This window comes from Delphinapterus leucas, chromosome 2 (genome assembly GCF_059928025.1).
Source record: "Delphinapterus leucas isolate spDelLeu-1000000601 "Yukka" chromosome 2, BTC_Dleu_Yukka2, whole genome shotgun sequence".
Lineage (NCBI taxonomy): Eukaryota > Metazoa > Chordata > Mammalia > Artiodactyla > Monodontidae > Delphinapterus > Delphinapterus leucas.
The window spans coordinates 8,596,845-8,617,445 of NC_143130.1; the positions used below are offsets into that span (position 1 = coordinate 8,596,845).

The 20,601-nt window shown below is 44.2% G+C and overlaps 1 protein-coding gene across 1 annotated transcript; it reads left to right on the plus strand.

Moving 5' to 3' along the window:
• Positions 1 to 726: 726 nt before the first annotated feature.
• PHYH (phytanoyl-CoA 2-hydroxylase) lies at positions 727 to 18,060 on the plus strand. The gene is made up of 9 exons (XM_022580540.3): positions 727 to 878; positions 4,314 to 4,372; positions 5,362 to 5,472; positions 6,111 to 6,279; positions 9,504 to 9,585; positions 10,979 to 11,160; positions 13,734 to 13,883; positions 15,764 to 15,895; positions 17,744 to 18,060. The coding sequence occupies exons 1-9, from the start codon at positions 804 to 806 to the stop codon at positions 17,795 to 17,797; spliced, it is 1,014 nt and encodes a 337-aa protein (XP_022436248.3). The 5' UTR covers positions 727 to 803; the 3' UTR covers positions 17,798 to 18,060.
• Positions 18,061 to 20,601: the final 2,541 nt, after the last annotated feature.

Below are 20,601 nucleotides of genomic sequence, written 5' to 3' on the forward strand. Positions count from 1 at the left end.
CTGAGAGGCGATGGATGTTTATGTCCTTGATGGTGGTGATGGTTTCACGCACTCATCCCCAAACTCATCCCGTTGGGGAAAAAAAAAAAAATTCTGTTTCTTTACTAAATTTAAAATTAGGGAATTCTCTGGCAGTCCAGTGGTTAGGGCCCACTGCGCTTCCATTGCAGGGGGCACGGGTTCCATCCCCGGTCGGGGAATTAATATCCCGCATGCTGCGTGGCCCACCAAAAAAATAAAAATAAAAAATGTTATACTAGGCCGTGGTTTAGACATTTCATAGAATCATTTATTACACTTTTTTAAAATGACCAAACTGTTTCTAATATTTCGGACTGGATTCCCACTAAATTAAAGGTCTCTTTTGGAAAGCACATGTTGCTTCTAGGGCTGAACATTTGAATTTTTATTCCTTCAGCAGTTTAGTGGAAGGATCAGTCATACAGCATAAAATGAGTGGAAATTATGCCATTAAGCATGTTATGTTCTGGCTGGATTTCCTCCTGGGCGATCTTACCCTAGTGACTGAGCCCTTGGGGACTAGCTTCCTGCTCTGTGCGACAAAGATGACCTCTGCGATCCGCTAGAAGCAAGGTGCGCAGGCAGCGACCCCACGCTGTGGTCGCCACGTGAAGCTGCGCGCAGCGCCCTAGGCCGCTCCCCGGAGGTGGCGCTTCCCCGAGCCCCGTGGCCCGGGTTGAGCTGCGTCCGTGCCAAGCCCCGCCCGCCGCGCGGAGGCGGGGTCGCCCGCGGAGTTAAGTGCAGCCCAGGCCGGGCCACCGGGTGTCCCCCCGCCCGATGCCATGGACAAGGATCGCTCCTCCGCCCGCCTGCGCGTCTTGCTGCGACACCTCGGCGGCCGCTCGGCCGGGGCCGTCGTATCCTTTGGGTGCGGGGGTCTCGAGCTGGAAGGGTGGTGGCTATCAGGGCGCATCACACAGCCGCCGCGCCGGCTCTTCCTTGCTCCGCGCCGCCTGTCCCCGTGATGGTCACGTCTCTTCCGGGCCCTGGGGGCGAGGATAGGTGCGACCCCAGGAGCCGGTGGTCCCCAATGCTCCAGAGGGGACCGGCCCGCCCGGTAGGCCCGGGACTGCTGGCCCCAGCGACTGGAGTGGCGTCGCTGCAGCCGTCCGGGCCCTCAGGGCCTCTGTTCCCTGGCTTTGGGGGCGGGGGGGAAGTCGTTACCGAGCGGGCCTGCCCTCTGCTGCCTTGTCGCTTTCTGCACTTGGCCGCGCCTGATGGCCGCGGCTGCCCAGAGACCGAGACGGTAAACGGGGGCGCAGAGCTACCTGGAGGAGCCGCGGAGCCCTCTCAGGGCGGAGCAGCTCTTGCTTCTCCAGGGGAGCCCCGTGGAGCTAACACTGTCTCCTGGAGAAGGGCTGGGTGCCCTGTGTCCCCTCCTGGTCAGGCCTTGAGAAGTTAATCCCCGAGAGCAGGTGTGCGCTACGGGCGTTGGATCCAGAGAGATGTCACTGTGACATAGAAGTCAAGTAGCTTTACAGAATTGTTTTTGCCTGCTCAGTTTAAGTGTTCTCGTTCAGCGCGAACCTTTGGAAGCTCCACAGAAAACTGGGCCTGGGATTTTTTTCCCTTGTGGCCTGTTCTGCTATATTTAGGATCCTGAAATCTTTCCTAAAACGATCTTACTGGCTGTTTCTTTTACTTTCACTATTGCTCTCTCTGCTGAATTCCAAGCCTTGATGAATCGGAACCGTTGTAAATTTAAAATCTCATCCACAAACTGATGAAGGGAACCCAGGTGACTCTGTAATCTCATTTTACAGTTGAGAAAACAGTCGAGGCTAGGGGAGATGAAAACTCCTGACCAAGGTCATTTAAGGGAAGCAGTGGTTGTCAAAGTGCAGTCGCCGGACCAGCAGTATCAGCGTCACCTGGGCAATTGTTAAAAACGCAGATACTCAGGCTCATCTCAGACCTGTGGTATCAAAATACCTGGACATGGGGCCCAGCGATCTGTTTGCACTTGTTTCTGATACATTTTATTTTATTTTATTTATTATTATTTTTTTTGCGGTATGCGGGCCTCTCACTGCCGTGGCCTCTCCCGTTGTGGAGCACAGGCTCTGGACGCGCAGGCTCAGCGGCCGTGGCTCACGGGCCCAGCCGCTCCGCGGCATGTGGGATCTTCCCGGACCGGGGCACGAAACCATATCCCCTGCATCGGCAGGCAGACTCTCAACCACTGTGCCACCAGGGAAGCCCCTCCTTGACGTTTTTTTCTGGCCTCACCGCGTGGCTTGTGGGATCTTAGTTCCCCGGCCAGTAATTGAACCTGGGCCCTCCGCAGTTGGACCTCCAGGGAATTCCCATCTCCTTGACTATTATATTCCCCAGTTATATAAAGACATCATTCAAAAAGGATAACATGTTTAAGAGAAGTGACATTCTGAAAGTAACTCTTTAAGCTAAAGAAACAATGAAAAAAATGAGAAGAAAAAAACCAAGATGCTAAGTCAGTCATCTGTGATTACTGGATAGAAAACAAAAAGAAATTTCTAGTTCTGTAAGATATTTAAAATGATACTCTGCTATGTGGATCATATTTTTCTTGGAGTCATTGTTTATTTTATAGACTTTTTTTTTTCTTTTGAGAAACCATAGGTAATTCAGAGACCTGTGAAAGGCTGTATTGCTGCAAATCTTAAATCTAAGGCAACTAGTGTTTCTTTTTTTTTTTGGCTGTGCTGTGCAGCATGCGGGATCTTAGTTCCCAACCAGGGATCGAATCTGTGCCCTCTGCATTGGGAGCGTGGAGTCTTGACCACTGGACCTCCAGGGAAGTCCCTCCTTTGTCAAATTTTAATTGGATTATTTATCTTTTTATTATTGAGTTGTAATAGTTCTTTATTATATTCTAGATACACGTCCCCTATCAGATATATGATTGCAAACATTTTTTCATGTTCTTTGGGCTGTCTTTTTTTTTAACATCTTTACTGGAGTATAATTGTTCTACAATGGTGTGTTAGTTTCTGCTGTATAACAAAGTGAATCAGCTATACATATACATATATCCCCATTTCTCCTCCCTGTCGCGTCTCCCTCCCACCCTCCCTATCCCACCTCTCTAGGTGGACACAAAGCACCGAGCTGATCTCCCTGTGCTATGCGGCTGCTTCCCACTAGCTATTTTACATTTGGTAGTGTATATATGTCCATGCTACTCTCTCACTTTATCCCAGCTTACACTTGCCCCTCCCCGTGTCCTCAGGTCCATCCTCTACATCTGCATCTTTATTCCTGTCCTGCCCTTAGGTTCATCAGAACCATTTTCTTTTTTAGATTCCATATATATGTGTTAGCATATGATATCCGTTTATCTCTTTCTGACTTACTTCACTCTGTATGACAGACTCTACGGCCATCCACCTCACTACAAATAACTCAGTTTTGTTTCTTTTATAATTTATTTATTTATTTATTTTTGGCTGCGTTGGGTCTTCGTTGCTGTGCGTGGTCTTTCTCTAGTTGTGGCGAGTGGGGTCTACTCTTTCATTATGGTGCACAGGCTTCTCACGGCAGTGGCTTCTCTTGTGGAGCATGGGCTCTAGACGCACGGGCTTCTGTAGTTGTGGCACGGGGTCTCAGTAGTTGTGGCTCGCGGGCTCTAGAGCGCAGGCTCAGTAGTTGTGGCGCACGGGCTTAGTTGCTCCGCGGCATGTGGGATCTTCCCGGACCAGGGATCGAACCCATGTCCCCTGCATTGGCAAGCGGATTCATAACCACTGTGCCACCAGGGAAGTCCCAGCAGCTCCTCGTCTTGAGCCAGGGTTGGCAAACATTTTCTATAAAGGTAGACTTTTTTTTTCTAATGACCAGCCAATATTGCTAATATTTTGGACTAGACTCCTACTAAGTTAAATTCCTCTTTTGAATAGCACATGTTTCTCCTTATTTCTAGAGTAGAGCCTTTCCATTTTTATTCGTTCAGTAGTTCGGTGGGAGAAATAGCCGGGGGGAATGAAATAGATGGAAACTCTGAATACCGTGTGGAAGCCTTGGCTCAGCTGTTTTCTGCTCGGTGACCTTGGACTAGTTACTGAGCTCTCCTAGCCTAGGGTTCCTGCTCTATGCAACAGGAATAATAAAGCTCCTGGCTTGCAGCCACCTCCTCAGGCTATTGTGAAATGAAATGAGGTAAGCAGCAGTGCATCAGAACTTACGTGTGTAATCAGTTTGCTTGGTGACTATTTAGAGCCCGTCTTCCCTTGTGAAAACCAATCCAGGGCAGAGCGTTTCTAGAAAAGGTTGACACCTAAACTTTACTTCATTTGCCTTAATTCACACCCTAGATAGCGCACCACACTTCAGGGACTGTTTCTCCTGCCGGCTTCCTTCCTCAACAATTCCAGTGAGTAGATCTAATTTTAATTTTTAACCATACAATGTATATAAAGGTTTTTTTTTTCTAGTGGTAACTAGGATTTAAAATACATGTTGCCCGATGAGAATTCATTATACAAATCCTCCATTTCCAGGATTTGTTCTAACGATCATGGAAAATTTTGAAGACCCTGACTTTTTCTATATGTATTTTAAAATTCAGAAAGGGGGAAAAATGTGAGAAAGTGCATAATCTTATTTTGTAAAATTCAGGCATCGTATATCTCATTTAAATTAGCCTGTCGTTTGGTTAGTCTGATGTATTAGCTAGCATCTTTGGTTTGTCTTAAAATCACCTTTGAAGTGGAAAACATTGATCTCCATGGTATATTCTCATAGGGTCACAGTTCCAAACCAGAGTAATGGACAGGGTGATCTGAGTTTGTGTGTGTGCGCTGTACACTTATTCAGATTTTTGTTACTTTGATTTGTTCTGTGAATGCATGAACTAGACAATTTAAAACATAAAATATATTAGTTTACCATCTGAAAAACCATACATATTCATTACAGAATTTTAAAATCAGAGAAATAGAAGGAATTAAAAAAACATCATCCATAATGCCATTACATAAAGGCAATCACTATTAAAAAATTTTTTTTTGTACTTCCTTATAGTCTTTTTTTTAAACAAGTAGTGTCTTGGTTTTACATCATTGTCATCATATTTTAATTTAATAGGCATTGTCCATGCTATTATATGCTCTTTATTTTTAATGCTTGAGTCATGTCCCATTGAATGGATATAATATGATTAGTTAATTACTCCTCCATTTCTTGGCGACAGTAATTAATGCTTTGGATCTAAAGCTTTAACATTTTTTTCAGATTATTTCCTTAAAGTCTTAGAAATAAAAATGCTTAGTGGAAGAGTACATACATTTCTCAGGTTCTTGATACATATGGTTAGGTTGTGATTTTTAAATTGGACTTACTTGAGATTTTTTTCTCCTTTAGGTATACTCGGGATAATAATATTCTAAGCCTAGAACAGAGAAAATTTTATGAAGAAAATGGATTTCTTGTCATTAAAAGTTTGGTGTCTGATGCTGATATTCAATGTTTTAGGTACAGTTACACTATTTGTTATATAACAGAAATATGTATTATATGTGTATAGTGGGAATATGAGTAAGATTAGCTTGTGTCTGTACAGATATGTTTCAGGGATTGGGTTTGTTAGGAAGTGGTTTGTTAGAACCTGGGCTCAAGCCAGGGTGGCTGGCTTTAATCTTAGCCCCGTCGCTTAACATTGTGTGTATCAGGCAATTCCTTAACCTTTCCATGCCTGTTTCCATATCTGCAAAACGGGGGAAATAACAGTACTTATGTCCTAGAGTTGTTTTTAGGACTAAATAGGTAAAATAGAGAGAGAATACTTTAAACAGGGCCTGGCTTATTGTAGTGCTAGGCAAGTGTTTGCTCTTTTATTCAGATGAAACCAACTCACAAATATTTCCTCACTGGCCTGCCAAGCTAAGGAATATTTGAACTCTGGGAGCAAGTTTCAGCCTCACAGTTAGGAGGCAGGCACTTCTGAGTTGGCCATTTTCTCCTTCCTTCCATCAGAACTGTTCAACCTGGGGCTAGAGGCCAACTTGGTGCAGAAAAACCACCCCCAAACCTTCGAGTCTTTCCACAGAACAAGGCCAGGGAGGTGCTTGGAGCCTGCGGTAATGATATCATTTACCAATTGAATTTTCTAGGGATGAGTTTGAAAGAATCTGCAGAATGGAGGTGAAGCCACTGGGATTGATGGTGATGAGAGATGTGACCACTGCAAAATCAGAGTATGTGCCAAGTGAGAAAGTGATCACCAAGGTCCAAGATTTCCAAGAAGATAAGGAACTCTTCAGATACTGCACCCTCCCTGAGGTTCAAGGCCTTCTTGTGTTCTCTTTCTCTTTAAGCTAATTGCCCATCTGCATGCCTGCCTCTGAAATATTATTATTTTTTTTTACTTCATCTAGCCCTTTTCTACTGGGGTCCTAGAGTAGTGGTTCTCAATCAGAGATGGACATTTGGCAATGTCTGGAGACATGTTTGCTTGTCAGGCAGGAGGAATGGTGTCCTGTTGGCTTCTAATGGGTGGAGGTCAGGGATGCTGCTACTTGGGCCCAGGGATGCTATAATGCACAGAAGAGCCCCTTCCCGCAAACAAAGAATTATCCAGCCCAAAATGTCAGTAGTGCCAAGACTGAGAAATCCTGCTTTTGCTAATTATTTTTGGTGAAGAAGAGCAGGAATTCTGTGGTAAGAGAGAGCAAGAGAGCCTTTCTCACACTTCATACAGGCACTTCCACAGGGGTGATAATGCTGAGCCTATTTACTGTAATATCCATTTATTTTTTCATTTTGTTTTATGATCTGGTCAGTAGAGGTGTGAGTTTGTTTTTAAATGTAAACTAGGGCCTCCCTGGTGGCGCAGTGGTTAAGAATCCACCTGCCAATGCAGGGGACATGGGTTTGAGCCCTGGTCCGGGAAGATCCCACAAGCCGCGGAGCAACTAAGCCCGGGCGCCACAACTACTGAGCCTGAGCTCTAGAGCCTGAGAGCCACAACTGCTGAAGCCCGAGCCACAACTACTGAAGCCCACGTGCCTAGAGCCTGTGCTCTGCAACAAGAGAAGGCACCGCAGTGAGAAGCCCATGCATTGCAACTAAGAGTAGCCCCTGCTCACCGCAACTAGAGAAAGCCTGTGCCCAGCAACCAAGACCCAACGCAGCCAAAAAAAAAAAAAAAAACAAATAAATGTAAACTAGTTTTTAAAAAATTATTCTTTAAGAGTAGTTCATATTTATAAAAATATCCAAATAGTATGGAAGGACATGAAATGAAAAGTGAATTCTCCCAGCCCCAGCACCACTCACTGTTCAGTTTTTTTATGTATTCATCTAGAATTGTTTCAGGTATAATCAAGCATATCTGTATAACCCCACCTTTTGTGTGACAGGGAACATACTGGTTGTCACTTTGTTTTTCCACTTGCAGTAGATCTGAGACATCTTTCCATATTAGTATCTATGGATCTACTTTATACTTTGTAAACTATTGCATAGTATTCCATTGCATAAAGGTACTACAGTTTATGACCATTTATTTAGGATGCTTTGAAAGGACACTTTGCACAAAGTACTTATTAGAAGCTATAACCTCAAGTGCTGTTAAAAAATCTGATTCATGAAGAAAGACTGTACAGCTGAGCCACCTGGGATGTCGGGCCCCTTGGGTTGGGGTTGGGAGAAGTGGCCCCTCTGAGCCATGCATGCTTCCCAACCTCAAGTCCTGTTATAGAAATGGAAGTTGTGTGGGTGGACCGAGGATAAAAAGCTGGAAATCACAGGCAACATGTAGTAGATTAAGCTCTATCGGGACTTTCAGATTTCCTACCTCTGTAAGGTGTGAACCACGTATCTGGTGGTTCATGCAATGATTTTAGGGAGGTAGGCATTCTTTTAATAGCTGGGTATTTATTTTAATATGTATTGGAAAAATGAACCAGCACCTCAAATCCATGATTTCAAGAATATTATTAATCAGGATAAAACTAAGTAAAAGAGGGACTTCCCTGGTGGCGCAGTGGTTAAGAATCCGCCTGCCAATGCAGGGGACACGGGTTTGAGCCCTGGTCCAGGAAGATCCCATATGCCGCAGAGCAACTAAGCCCGTGTGCCGCAACTACTGAAGCCCGCGTGCCTAGAGCCCATGCTCCGCAACAAGAGAAGCCCCCACAGTGGGAAGCCCGCTCACCGCAACAAAGAGTAGCCCTCGCTCGCCGCAACTAGAGAAAGCCTGCGCTCAGCAACGAAGACCCAATGCAGCCAAAAAATAAATAAATAAATAAATATTTTAAAAAAGAAAAAAAAACTAAGTAAAAGAAGTGAGTTAATTTAATTTAGGGAGAATATTGGCTAAATATATTGGGAAATTCTGCAAAGCAGGACAGAAACGGTGAGGATGGCTCTTGAATGACGAAGGTTTAGAAAATCGCAGCCTAAGTGAATACCAAAAACAAAAACAAAAGACAAAAACAAACTTATTAAAAAAACAAGCATGAGGCCTGACTCCTGAGATTTTTGTAACATTTCAAGTGTTTCATACTCAAACTGCCAATATTCCTTATACACAAGAGTTCAAATAGTGAGAAACCCGTAGACTGTGCTTCATTTTTTGGAGGCAGACAGAAAGGGAGTTTGAATACCATCTTTTTCATTTAACTGGCTCTGCAAACTTAGGCATCTTATTCGTGTGGGGCATTGATTTCAAAGTATTATTAATGAATGGGGGCATTAATTTTCAGGGACTATTGTGAGGCTTAACCGAGCTGATGTGTCAATACATAGAAAGCCCCTGGCAGGTAGGAGGCATGCAGTGTTGAGTCCTTTCTGCTTTTTACCCCTTTCTAGTGGGTCTGATGCAGGAGGTGGTCCTCCCTGTCACTTGCTCCCATTGCAGCTTATTTCTCGGAGCGTGGGTCTCAACCACATCGGCCCACGTCATTATGTGTTTAACACCTTTCTTCCCACCAGCATATAAACTCCTTAGGGGCAGGGACCCGCTTATCTTGTTCACTGTTGTGTCCCTATTTGCTGTCACTCTGCCTGGTTCAGAGACCTTAGGAGGGAGTTGTTGAATTAATGGCCATGCTGATTGTGAAGTGGTCTCCAGGCCCCTGTTCTCCTGCCCTCGGGGTTACTCATGACAGCGGCAAACCTGTCGGGGCCTTTCGTGGTCCCTTCTTACGAAGAGTCTCCGTGAAGGAAAAGGAAGCTGCCTTCTCACTGGGCAACTGCCAACAGCTTTGGTGGAAAGAAGGGCATTCCTGCCCTTTGCAGTTGGTGTCTCACAGAAACTCACATCTCTCTTGTAGAAGTACGCAAGTTTCCAGCTGGCTCCAAAAAGGCTGTTTAGTTCAGAGTGTTGTAAATTTCCAATGATTTCCAGTTGCTGACTTTTCCATGGTTTGTTTGCAAGGTTGTGAAATATCAGTTGATTGTTTTAAACAGTTGCCATCTGAGTTCTTGTATAGACAGATGTACTTTGTGCCACCTGCCTATGTATCTGATTTCCCATGAACTTTCTTGCCCCTCTCCCTTAGATTCTGAAATATGTGGAGTGCTTCACTGGACCCAATATTATGGCCATGCATACGATGCTGATAAACAAACCTCCAGATTCTGGTAAAGAGCTCTTATTTGTAAAGTAGAAGCAACAACAACAGCAAAAAAAAGTGTTTAAGTACGTAAGGTTGATGTCCTAACTAATAGCAAGGTGTACAACTGCTAAACTTCGCATAAATGAATATATGTACTTTTATTTAAGTCTTAAGATAGCTTACATCATAAAAACATTGAAGTATAGGGTTATCACTGGGTTTTTACACAACTGGCTTCTGAAAGATGCAGTTCAGTAAACACGACTGTCCCTACACCCCAGAGGCTGTTATTCAACATCTCTAAGCCTTGTTACCAGTCTCACCCATGCATGAGAGTGTGGACTTTGCCTTCCTGATCTAAAGCCATTACTATTACTACCAAAGTTAAAACTATTCTTATAAATCATATACCACAGTTATTCTTAAAATTTCCTGTGCTTGCTAAAATGTAGCTTCTAAGACCTCCCTCCTAGAGAGACTGATTCAGAAAACAGAACCCAGGAATCTGCATTTTTATTAACCATACCCAGAGATGCTAATGCAGATGGCTCTTGGGCCACACTGAGAAATTCAGCTGTACCAGCGGTAGTAAATCAGCCATTAGAGATTCTGGATCCTTTTCTACTTTGTCTTCCTCCTGATGGCTGGGAGAGGTTTATGTGACAGGTCTGTAGTTTAACACCAAGTCTTTCCCTCCTTGGGTGTCTTTCCTGGAGAGATCCGGTGGCCTGGGGGAACCACGTTCAGAGGGCAAAACTAGGGAAAAATGTAAACGTGGGCCTAGTATCTCTGATTCTCCACACTGATTGTACACCAAATGCTTCTAGTTTGGTGGGGAAACCTCTGAGAGGCCTTTTAGTTAGTTAGTTAGTTAATTAACGAATATATTTTTTTGTACCAGGCACTTTGAAGGCTATCAGAGGACCTCAGATTTGACCACTCTCTTTAATTAATCAGCCTTTTTTTGGGAATACTAAGCTCTGTGCCCAAACCAGAGTTAGGAAAGAATAAAGCACAACAGAGATGATGACATATGTACAGCATGCTAGAAAATAGTGTAAAGTAGTCCTTGGCTACCAGAAGCCCAGAAAGAATGACAGGATCCAGAGTTACTGTGCTGATGGGAATTCTCTGGTGGTCCAGCACTTAGGATTCCATGCTTCCACTGCAAGGGGCATGGGTTCAATCCCTGGTTGGGGAACTAAGATCCCTCATGCCTTGCGGCATGGCCAAAAAAAAGACAGTCACTGTGCTGATTCAGTGTTCCAATTTGGTGCTTATCTGTTGAGGCTGGTTTTCTTTAGCATTGTTTCATCTGTTTGCTTTTGCAGGGATAGGTCATTGTTCTGGTTTTTCAGGCAGAGGAGAAGAATTCTGAGACTTGAGTTTACTTATTTTAACAGCAGGTTCTGTTTTAGGCAAGAAGACATCCCGTCACCCCTTGCACCAGGATCTGCACTATTTCCCCTTCAGGCCCAGCAATAGCATCGTTTGTGCCTGGACAGCCATGGAGCACATCGACCGGGACAACGGCTGTCTGGTTGTGCTCCCAGGGACACACAGAGGCCCCTTGAAGACACACGATTATCCCCAGTGGGAGGTAAGTCTGCCTGGAGGCTGAGTCTTGATCAGAATCTTTTGTTGTCTTGATTTCACATCAGTATACATAAGGAGCTTTGCCAATAAGATGACACTTCCTTTCTTAGCAAAACATTGTTCTAGGATTTAGAATAAGGATCAGGGAAAATTCAAGGATGTCAGATAAAATGATTGTCTTTGTTCTTTCAACAAGTGCTTGAAAGCCAACCAAAGTGGGGAACTTTGGTGATGCTATAAAAGATCTGAGATTATGAAGCCTAAGTGCAGAGGTAAGACACAAACGCGGCAACACCAGATGTGTGTGCCAAGTGCCACAGGAGTCCTACACCCTGATTGGTGGGTCTCGCAGCGAAGAAGTGGGATCATCTCCTTCCAGCTGAACAGACCGGCAGAGAGGCTCCAGGAAGGACTGAACAGTGTCCTGTTGCGAGGCTGCTCATGGTTTATCCATTCCGCTGATGATGCTGGAGGACTCTTTAATGCTTTGGGGCCCATGAGTGATGAGGTCAAATTGGTTCTTCAAGGCGATAACCTTGTGGTCTGGCACAGAATGTACTGCAGGTGTAAGAGTCCAGAGGCAGAGAAACCAGAGAGGAGACTCTTAGCGTTTTAGGTATAAGGCAATGTCTCAAAAATCCCATAATGATGATCAAGGTGGGAAGAGCACCTGTTGTTAAGGCAGACAGAATGGACACGGTTCTGTGGGATGTAAAGAATATGGCTCTCAGGACTTCTGTGCCAACTAGTGAGAATTCTTCTTTTTTAAAAATATTAATTAATTTTATTTTTGGCTGCGCTGGGTCTTTGTTGCTGCACACGGGCTTTCTCTAGTTGTGGCGAGTGGGAGCTACTCTTGGTTGCGGTGTGCGGGCTTCTCACTGCAGTGTCTTCTCTTGTTGCGGAGCGCGGGCTCTAGGTGCGTGGGCTTCAGTAGTTGTGGCACGCGGGCTCTAGAGCGTAGGCTCAGTAGTTGTGGTGCATGGGCTTAGTTGCTCCGCATGTGGGATCTTCCCGGACCAGGGATCGAACCTGTGTCCCCTGCATTGGCAGGCGGATTCCTAACCACTGGGCCACCAGGGAAGCCCCTAGTTAGAATTCTTGCACTGAGGATTAGTGCTAAGTGAACATATTTGAGTCTAGATTCTGATATAAAATCTGAAATTCGTCGATTAAGTTGAGGTTTAGGAAAGGTTGGTGCAAGCAACAGAAGTGGCTTTTCACTGACTTCAGCCGAAGGGAATGTTTTGGAGGGCTGCAGGGGCAGGCAGAATCGGTGGGAAGGCTGGCCAGCTCTGGGGGTTGGGGGATGGGGAAGGAAAGCGGAAGTCCCTGCTAGGCGGGAACAGTTGGGTGGGGTACCTGGCATGGGCAGTGGACCCTGACTACATCCGGTCTCTTCGATCCTCTGCTCAGATTCAAAGTGGCCTCGGTGGGAGGTCAGATTAGCTTATCTTGGTTACATATCAACCCTGTGCACAGAGAGAAGCTCACTGGGTCAAAGTCCCAATACAGTGCAGTACGAAAGTAGTCATTCCCCAAAAGGAATTTGTATTTGGGATAGTCTTAGGAAAGGAAATGGGATGCTACCCTCCAAAGACCCATAAAGGTTTGCAAACTTTGTCACTTCTCGTTTTAGCTTCTTCCATAAAGACATAACCATTACCTAATACAGTGACTAACTTTGAAAATAGTTATAAACAAACATAGTGTTTTATTTATTTTATTATTTTTTTAAATTATTCTTTATTTTTTTATTTTTGGCTGCATTGGGTCTTCGTTACTGCGCGTGGGCTTTCTCTAGTTGCGGCGAGCGGGGGCTACTCTTTGTTGCAGTGCGTGGGCTAGTCATTGCGGTGGCTTTTCTTGTTGCGGAGCACGGGCTGTAGGCTCGCGGGCTTCAGGAGTTGTGGCGCGCGGGCTCTAGAGCGCAGGCTCAGCAGTTGTGGCGCACGGGCTTAGATGCTCTGTGGCATGTGGGATCTTCCCGGACCAGGGATGGAACCTGCGTCCCCTGCATTGGCAGGCGGATTATTAACCACTGCGCCACCAGGGAAGTCCCCATAATGTTATAATTTACTATTCTTTCTTTACTCTGCACGTGACATGAGTGGTTTTTCAGCCCAGAAAAACTGAGTATTTTCTCTCCCCTAGTTTGGGAGAATAGTTAGCTTCTCAGAGATGCTCCTGAGTAATAGAATAATGATTTATGCCAAGTTCCAGGTGGGAAAAAATGATTATGGGTTAACCTGGAAAGGTGGTCTCCTGCATTACCACAAAATGCAAAGCTGATCTAGATCTTCATTTATAATTCAGTAATGAAGGGTAGGTGGAAATTCCAAATTTTTCATCCGGTCTAAAAAGTCCAAAATTTTAGCATCAACGTGTGGCTTTCTTAAAACCAGTCATCTGAGAAGCTTTGGTATATGTAAGGTTTTTTGGTTTTTTAAAATCTAATTTATTTATCTGTTTCTCTTGGAAGAACTTAGAGAAGCTTTGTTTTTTCCTGATGAGTCATTGATAGGGTTTTAATTAGTGGCTTCCTCACATCTCGACTTGGCTTCTCTCGTGTTTTAGGGAGGGGTTAACATCATGTTCCACGGGATCCAGGACTATGACAAAAATAATGACCGGGTGCACCTCCTGATGGAGAAAGGAGACACCGTTTTCTTTCATCCTTTGCTCATCCATGGATCTGGTCGGAACAAAAGTCAAGGATTCCGGAAGGTATGCATTCACATCACAGCTCTTTCTGAAGATGAACGGGTTAGGAACAAAAGTGCCACGATATATTCAAAGTTAAAGGATTTGTGACTTTTAACTAAACTGCCCTTTAGTCTGGTTTATTTAGCAGGAAATATATTTGCCTCCCTCACGCTTTCTTGCTCACAGCAGCAAGGAGCCAGGCGACCTCAGGATCCCAGCCTACTGAACGTTCATGGAATTGCTTCAGAGTGAGAGCTTATTTACTTGGAAGCTGCTAGCCTATGGTTTCAGAGGCAAAAACAAAGGCAGACATACCAAATAAGAACATCTGGAATGTGTACAGCTCATATAAGAGGAACGTTTGCAATATTATTGCTACTGGGGAAAATATTATTGATCGGAAAGGAAGGTCTGAATTGGCCACCCGGAAATCAGATATGGCCATGTTTTTCACCCCTTAGCCTCAGTGTTTTCAATTTCATGATTTCAGTGCTTACATTAAAAATTGACATAATTTCTCATAAATCCCCAGATTTCTTGCCTCTCTAAGATTCCGCAGATCTGACGATACTGTGGGCTCACGTTTCCCTATGATGACATGGCTGTTTATACTAAATATTAGGGGCTTCTTTGGGGCTGAGTGAAGTTTCCCAGTCTGTCACAACAATCCCTTGTGTCTCCCTGAGGCTGAGGGTTAGTTGTCAGATTTCATCTTCCATTCATTCAAATATCCAGCAGGGTCCGTGAACCTGGTGAGGGATGGGCATGAGGGAAGAAGGCACTCCCCTCAGGGGTACCCAAAACCTCCGCAGTCCAGTTACATAATATTTTAATGTAGTAGTTTAAAAAATCAAAATTAATGCCAAAAAATCCATGGTGAGCACAACGCCAAAATTTTAAAGATGAGGTCAGACCCTCCACTACCATGACCCTCAGAACTGTGCAAAGGGGGACAGGCACTACGCTGGAAATAATGTGTTTTAATATACCGACTTTATAATTTTTCAATATTTTTTAACTGCTTTAATGTTTGGGGAAATATTAACCATTAAAAAAATACATAAAAGGGTACAGGTAGGACTGTACATTTTTTCCCTGTTGCCTCAGGCTCCAGTATGGCTTGGTATGGCACTAGGGCTTCCATGGGAAGCAAAGTTTGTGACTCAACTGCCTCGAAATTTGATATTTGGGGCAAAGTAGGAAGCTCTTCTGATGGGTGCAGTCACCCTAAGACAACTAACCTGTGACAAGGAAGGTGAGTTTTAACTACCGCCTTGCAAGTTAGATCTGTTTATAACTCCTTCAAGAATGGGGAGAACCAAGGAACTTCCATCTTACCTTCAAAAGGAAACGAGGTGGGTATTGTATGTGAATGCGATCAAACTTTAAACATCCTTCTGATTCAAGAGGGGTGTCTGCCTATTATTTCCTTTGCAAGGTCTTTTCAGTTTTTTCACCCCATCATCTGTGGCCATTGAAATACCAACTCATTACAAACTTAACTGAGTAACTTCTGTAACTGAGGTGATGAGAAACCCTGCAATACATTCCTTTGTAGGACTTGGCAGTATCCACTCATTAGAAAAATCAAATGCTAAAAAGTTAAAGACTTCTTACTTACATAATTCTGTTCCCTGCCCCGTATATACCTTTGGAAAATAAATAACACAGCTAGTGAAAAATGTCATGTAAATTCTCAATTATCCTTTAGCTGGGTGGAAAAAAAAGCAGCTGAGCCATCAAGAGACTGATTCAGGACACATGGGAACAGCATTCAGTCTAGAAATCGAATGCGCAGTGACATCTAAAGGAAGCCTCCTTGCTAGGTTACTGGTGTTAATGGGGTGTTTTTTGTTTGTTTGTTCTTGTTTTTGTAACATGAATCGATTCACTTTGCACAGGCAATTTCCTGCCATTTTGCGGATGCCAACTGCCACTACATCGATGTGAAGGGTACCAGTCAAGAAAACATTGAAGAGGAAGTTTTAAAGATAGCCAGTAAAATCCATGGAGTGAAAGACGTCAGCCTGAAGGTATGTATGTTTGTATGAAATGACAAGGTAAAGATCTTGGTTTTTTTCTTTTCTTCAGATGCTTAATAATTCTCATACCTGACTTAGTTTGAAAGTATAAAATGCTCGTTTCGGAAACACTGCTGAGACCTAAGAATGACAGTGGAGTTTGTTTGTACTACTTGCTTCCCCAGCGTGGGAGACCTGAATTCTGTAAGTCTCTGGGCTGTCCTGTGGTACGCAGGCCATCGTGTTGCAGAACGGACAGGTAGGAGAGGAAGTAGATAACAAATTCAGAGGAGAGCAAATGGAGGACAAGGCTACCTTCTGAACACACACAGTTTAAAGGTTTGGGCTGTCAATCATAGGCCTCCTTTGTTTGTAAAGAGAGTATATGCGTTTGGAATTCCAGCAAGACTCCCAGAAAGCAGTTCTCAAGCAAGCGTTTGTTTGGGTCAGTTTGCATCCGGAGTTTAACGAGAGCCTGCACGTAGCAGAGATGAGGGATCACTGATGCTTGTCATAGCGGGCGTAAGACGGCATTCCATATGCTTCCCTAATTAATACACCTCACCTGCAGATTGTTTTTAACTGGTGAACATTCCAGGCTGCTGCTGATCGACAACAAGTTACCAGTCAAGGCAAATAAACTTATTTGCATCGTAGATTGTGTACATTTTAGCATCTGAACCAAGAACCTGACCCTACTTGTTAAATGTGCATTAGATAACTAAATGCATCTATTCTGGGGGCGACATGACCCCCAAATAGGCTGAGTGTAATGATAACTCAGGGCCTTCTAGTACTCTGAAGAGCCTTGCTCACCAAAGGCAGGGTACCACCTTCTGAAACAACTTCCCAGCGCACAAATCTTCCTCCACCCTTAACCCCTTTTCTCGTTAGAATCTGTGAATGTATCCCATATCTGAAAATGCTCTGGTCTCACATTTGCACATCCTGGAAGTCTTGTCCTTCTCCCTTTGTCCAGTACTTAAATGTCCTACAAAGGCAACATATTTTGCCAACTGGAGCTTCCATCCAACACCCTGAATTTCAAGGCAGGAAAAAAATGTATACGTTTGAGGTCTGTCACAGTTGTACTAAATGAATCAGTTCCTGTATTTATTTTTCGTTACTCTCTCAGCTATAGTTCATTGGCTTTACTTAAAAGAACAATAGTATCTTCTGCTAGAGAGTTCTTTGTCAGGTACAAAAGCACGTTCATATCCCTTTTCTTCTCTTCTTCACCAAAACCCAGTGGAGCAGTCATTATAGCTCCAAGTTCTTAATGAGAAAATGAAGAGTTCAAGAGATTGCCCTCAATTACGTAAGTGACGGAGATTTCAGAGTCAGGTCCAGTTCCAAAATCGTTCTTCCCAGGATACCTTGCTGTTTGCTCAAAAATAAACAAGAAAGTCTGAGTTGTTTTATTAGGAACAAAGAAGAAAAAACCCAAACCAGTAGCCCAGGACATCATTTTCATGATAATGATCTAATCAGGGGTACATGGCTCAGAATGGGGCAGGCAAACATGACCAAGGAAAGCAGGAGCTTGGGTACTAAACTGTTTGTATTGTGACCAGACTTAACAGCCAGTTCCAACACCTGTAATCAGCACGAGCGCCAAGTAAAACAAGACGGACACGAGTGGGGACTCACTGTCTTGGCTTACAAAACATGATTTTAGATGTTGGCAGGTACATTAATTGGAGTCTCAGAATGTGGTTTATTTACTGTTATGACCATTGTGGACGGGTTTTTTTTCTTTTTCGTATTTAACCACTTGTAGATGCTAGTAATCTACTTTGTCTTATGGTGAATAGGTAAATCAAAGTGTCCCATAAACTCACTGTTTGGTGTTATCTCCAGGATGTTTGGAAATTTCGAGCACGCGTCGTGAAAGGAGAAAGAATCAACCTTTGAAATAGCCCTTTGCTCGAACTCTTTTCAAGAAAACCAGGATGGAACAAGGTCTCAGAGGAAAACCTTTTCTCAATGAGATGATGTAATCTTTTCTATCCACTTGTTAACAAAATCAAAGTGCACAGATCCGGTACTTAATTGCATACAGGTAATTCTGCAGCACGGTGGCGTGGCTTTAATGAACATAAAATCAGTAAAAGTGAAATATTACTGTTTTAAGGAAAACTTGGGGTCGCAGCTAATAAAGGTGGTGCATAATTGAAGTCTGTCCGATCACTTTCTTTCATTCAGTTAGCTCTTTACCCAAGCAGGGATTAATGTTCTGAAATGCAAAGCCCACCACCTCCCAATTTCGTGTTGTGAGAGATTTCTTTTCAAATCTGGAACAATGAATATTAGAGGCACAGTTAGTGGAGGGCCTAAGAAGGGCATCAGGGAGTAAAAATGTGGGTGGAGACTCATGTTCTGACACAGGATTTCCTTCCATGGCCTCTCCAGCCCAACCAACCTCCTCAAAGACTGGATCTTTCCAAGTCTTTTTCTCTAAAGAGAGAAGACCAGGGTAACTTTCTCTGCCAATTCATATTGTGCAGGGCAGCATTTACGAATGAAATCTAACCTCTTTCAAGGTCTTGGAAAATGGTTAGATACTTTTTTTTTTTAACATCTTTATTGGAGTATAATTGCTTTACAATGGTGTGTTAGTTTCTGCTTTATAACAATAGCCAGGACATGGAAGCAACCTAAGTGTCCATCATCAGATGAATGGATAAAGATGTGGCACATATATACAATGGAATATTACTCAGCCATAAAAAGAAACGAAATTGAGATATTTGTAGTGAGGTGGATGGACCTAGAGTCTGTCACACACAGTGAAGTAAGTCAGAAAGAGAAAAACAAATACCGTATGGTTAGATACTTTTGATTTGGATTTCGAGTGGTGTGGACTGGGGGAATTTAATAGAGCACTGTATTTCTACACCAGCTGAGGGCAGCAAGGAGCCACAGTCCTTTTTCTTAAAAATTCTAGTTAAAGCTTTAATAAGAAAGAAAGAGTCCCCGTTTTTGTCCTTCTGCTATGCACATGTTTTCCTAAATCTAGCTTCACCGTTTTTGTCAGTTTCTCTGTAAGAACACCCAGTTTAAGCTCAGGTCTCGCTAGACACTGGGGAAGACCTGAGAATCCCTGACAGCGTCTAAGGATTATGGAATAATTGGAAATAAAATGTACATAGGGAAAGCCAGTGTAAACAGCATGTATGGGGCACTGTTCTGCAATAAACTTTTCCAACTAATTTTTTTTTAAAGGTTTTTTTTTTTTCTTTTAAAAATTTATTTATTTATTTATTTTTGCTGTGTTGGGTCTTTGTTTCTGTGCGAGGGCTTTCTCTAGTTGCGGCAAGCGGGGGCCACCCTTCATCGCGGTGTGCGGGCCTCTCACTATCGCGGCCTCTCTTGTTGTGGAGCACAGGCTCCAGACACGCAGGCTCAGTAGTTGTGGCTCACGGGCCTAGTTGCTCCGTGGCGTGTGGGATCTTCCCATACCAGGGCTCGAACCCGTGTCCCCTGAATTGGCAGGCAGATTCTCAACCACTGCGCCATCAGGGAAGCCCCCAACTAATTTTGAATTTAAAATAAATGTGAAAAAGTAGACTTTAGCAGGAAAACCAGACAGCAGAATTTGTCACTTCCCTTGTGCTTATTTATTTATTTATGGCTGCGTTGGGTCTTCGTAGCTGTGCGCGGGCTTTCTCTAGTTGCCGTGAGCGGGGGCTACTCTTTGTTGCCCAGCACGGACTCTAGGCTCACGGGCTTCAGTAGTTGTGGCACGTGGTCTCAGTAGTTGTGGCTCACAGGCTCTAGAGCACAGGCTCAGTAGTTGTGGCGCACGGTCTTAGTTGCCCCGTGGCATGTGGGATCTTCCCAGACCAGGGCTCAAACCCGTGTCCCCTGCATTGGCAGGTGGATTCTTAACCACTGCGCCACCAGGGAAGCCCCCCCTGTGCACTTTTGAGTGAACTCCAACTAGTCAATTGGGAAACATCTCCCATCTTAGCCGTGTCCCTTTTGCCTACTAGTTATCTAACAAATATCCAAGCATCTGTTACTGAACCAGGTTCGTTTTGCACCAGTTTCTAGAAAGGTTTTTCAAGCCGAAATGCTGAGACCCGAGGTTTGCAGCAAAGAGAGGAGACGGGAGAACAAAGCCTCAGATCTGCCTCCTGGAAGGCGAGGGGCTTGGGCTATTTATGGGATAAGGCAGCAGGGCGGACTGAGGCATGGGGAGCGTGGGAAAGGTGATTGGGGAAAGGTGCAGTCAGGTCATCACTGTTATTCTGCGCAGGTGTGGCTAAGCCTCAGGTCTCTGCACGTTCAAAAAGGCAGGCACTCTGCACAGACCCAGGGTGGTGTCTTCAGCCCCCTGATGTCAAAAGGTCACTTAACGGAGACTCGCGCATGCCCAGTTGGAGGGGTGGGTGGTCCTATCCGGTCTTAACCAGTTCACCTCCAAGCAGACACAGCTGACTCAAAGTTCTGGGACAAGAACTCAGGCAAACATCGTATAGCAACAATTAAAACAACCTTGGTTAGTGGAGGCAGGTGAAATGGATTTGACTAACGATTACCCACGCTTTCACATTCACTCCGTGTAACAGGCCCAAGTATGGAACGAAGACAGTAGCAGGATGAACTTGACTGCTTATTTTGCTTATGGGACCCCTGGTAAGGTGGAAGCCGATGTCCGCTGGAAACTGATGGGCTGGGACAGGAATATCACTAGATCCTGGCAGAATACGGAA

Excerpts from the sequence above, each read along its gene's own strand:
- PHYH (XM_022580540.3), top strand. The coding sequence starts at position 804 with ATGGACAAGGATCGCTCCTCCGCCCGCCTGCGCGTCTTGCTGCGACAC. Across the intron at positions 4,373-5,361 it reads TTCCTTCCTCAACAATTCCA|GTATACTCGGGATAATAATA; the intron begins GTGAGTAGATCT and ends TTTCTCCTTTAG. Across the intron at positions 15,896-17,743 it reads TGAAAGACGTCAGCCTGAAG|GATGTTTGGAAATTTCGAGC; the intron begins GTATGTATGTTT and ends TGTTATCTCCAG.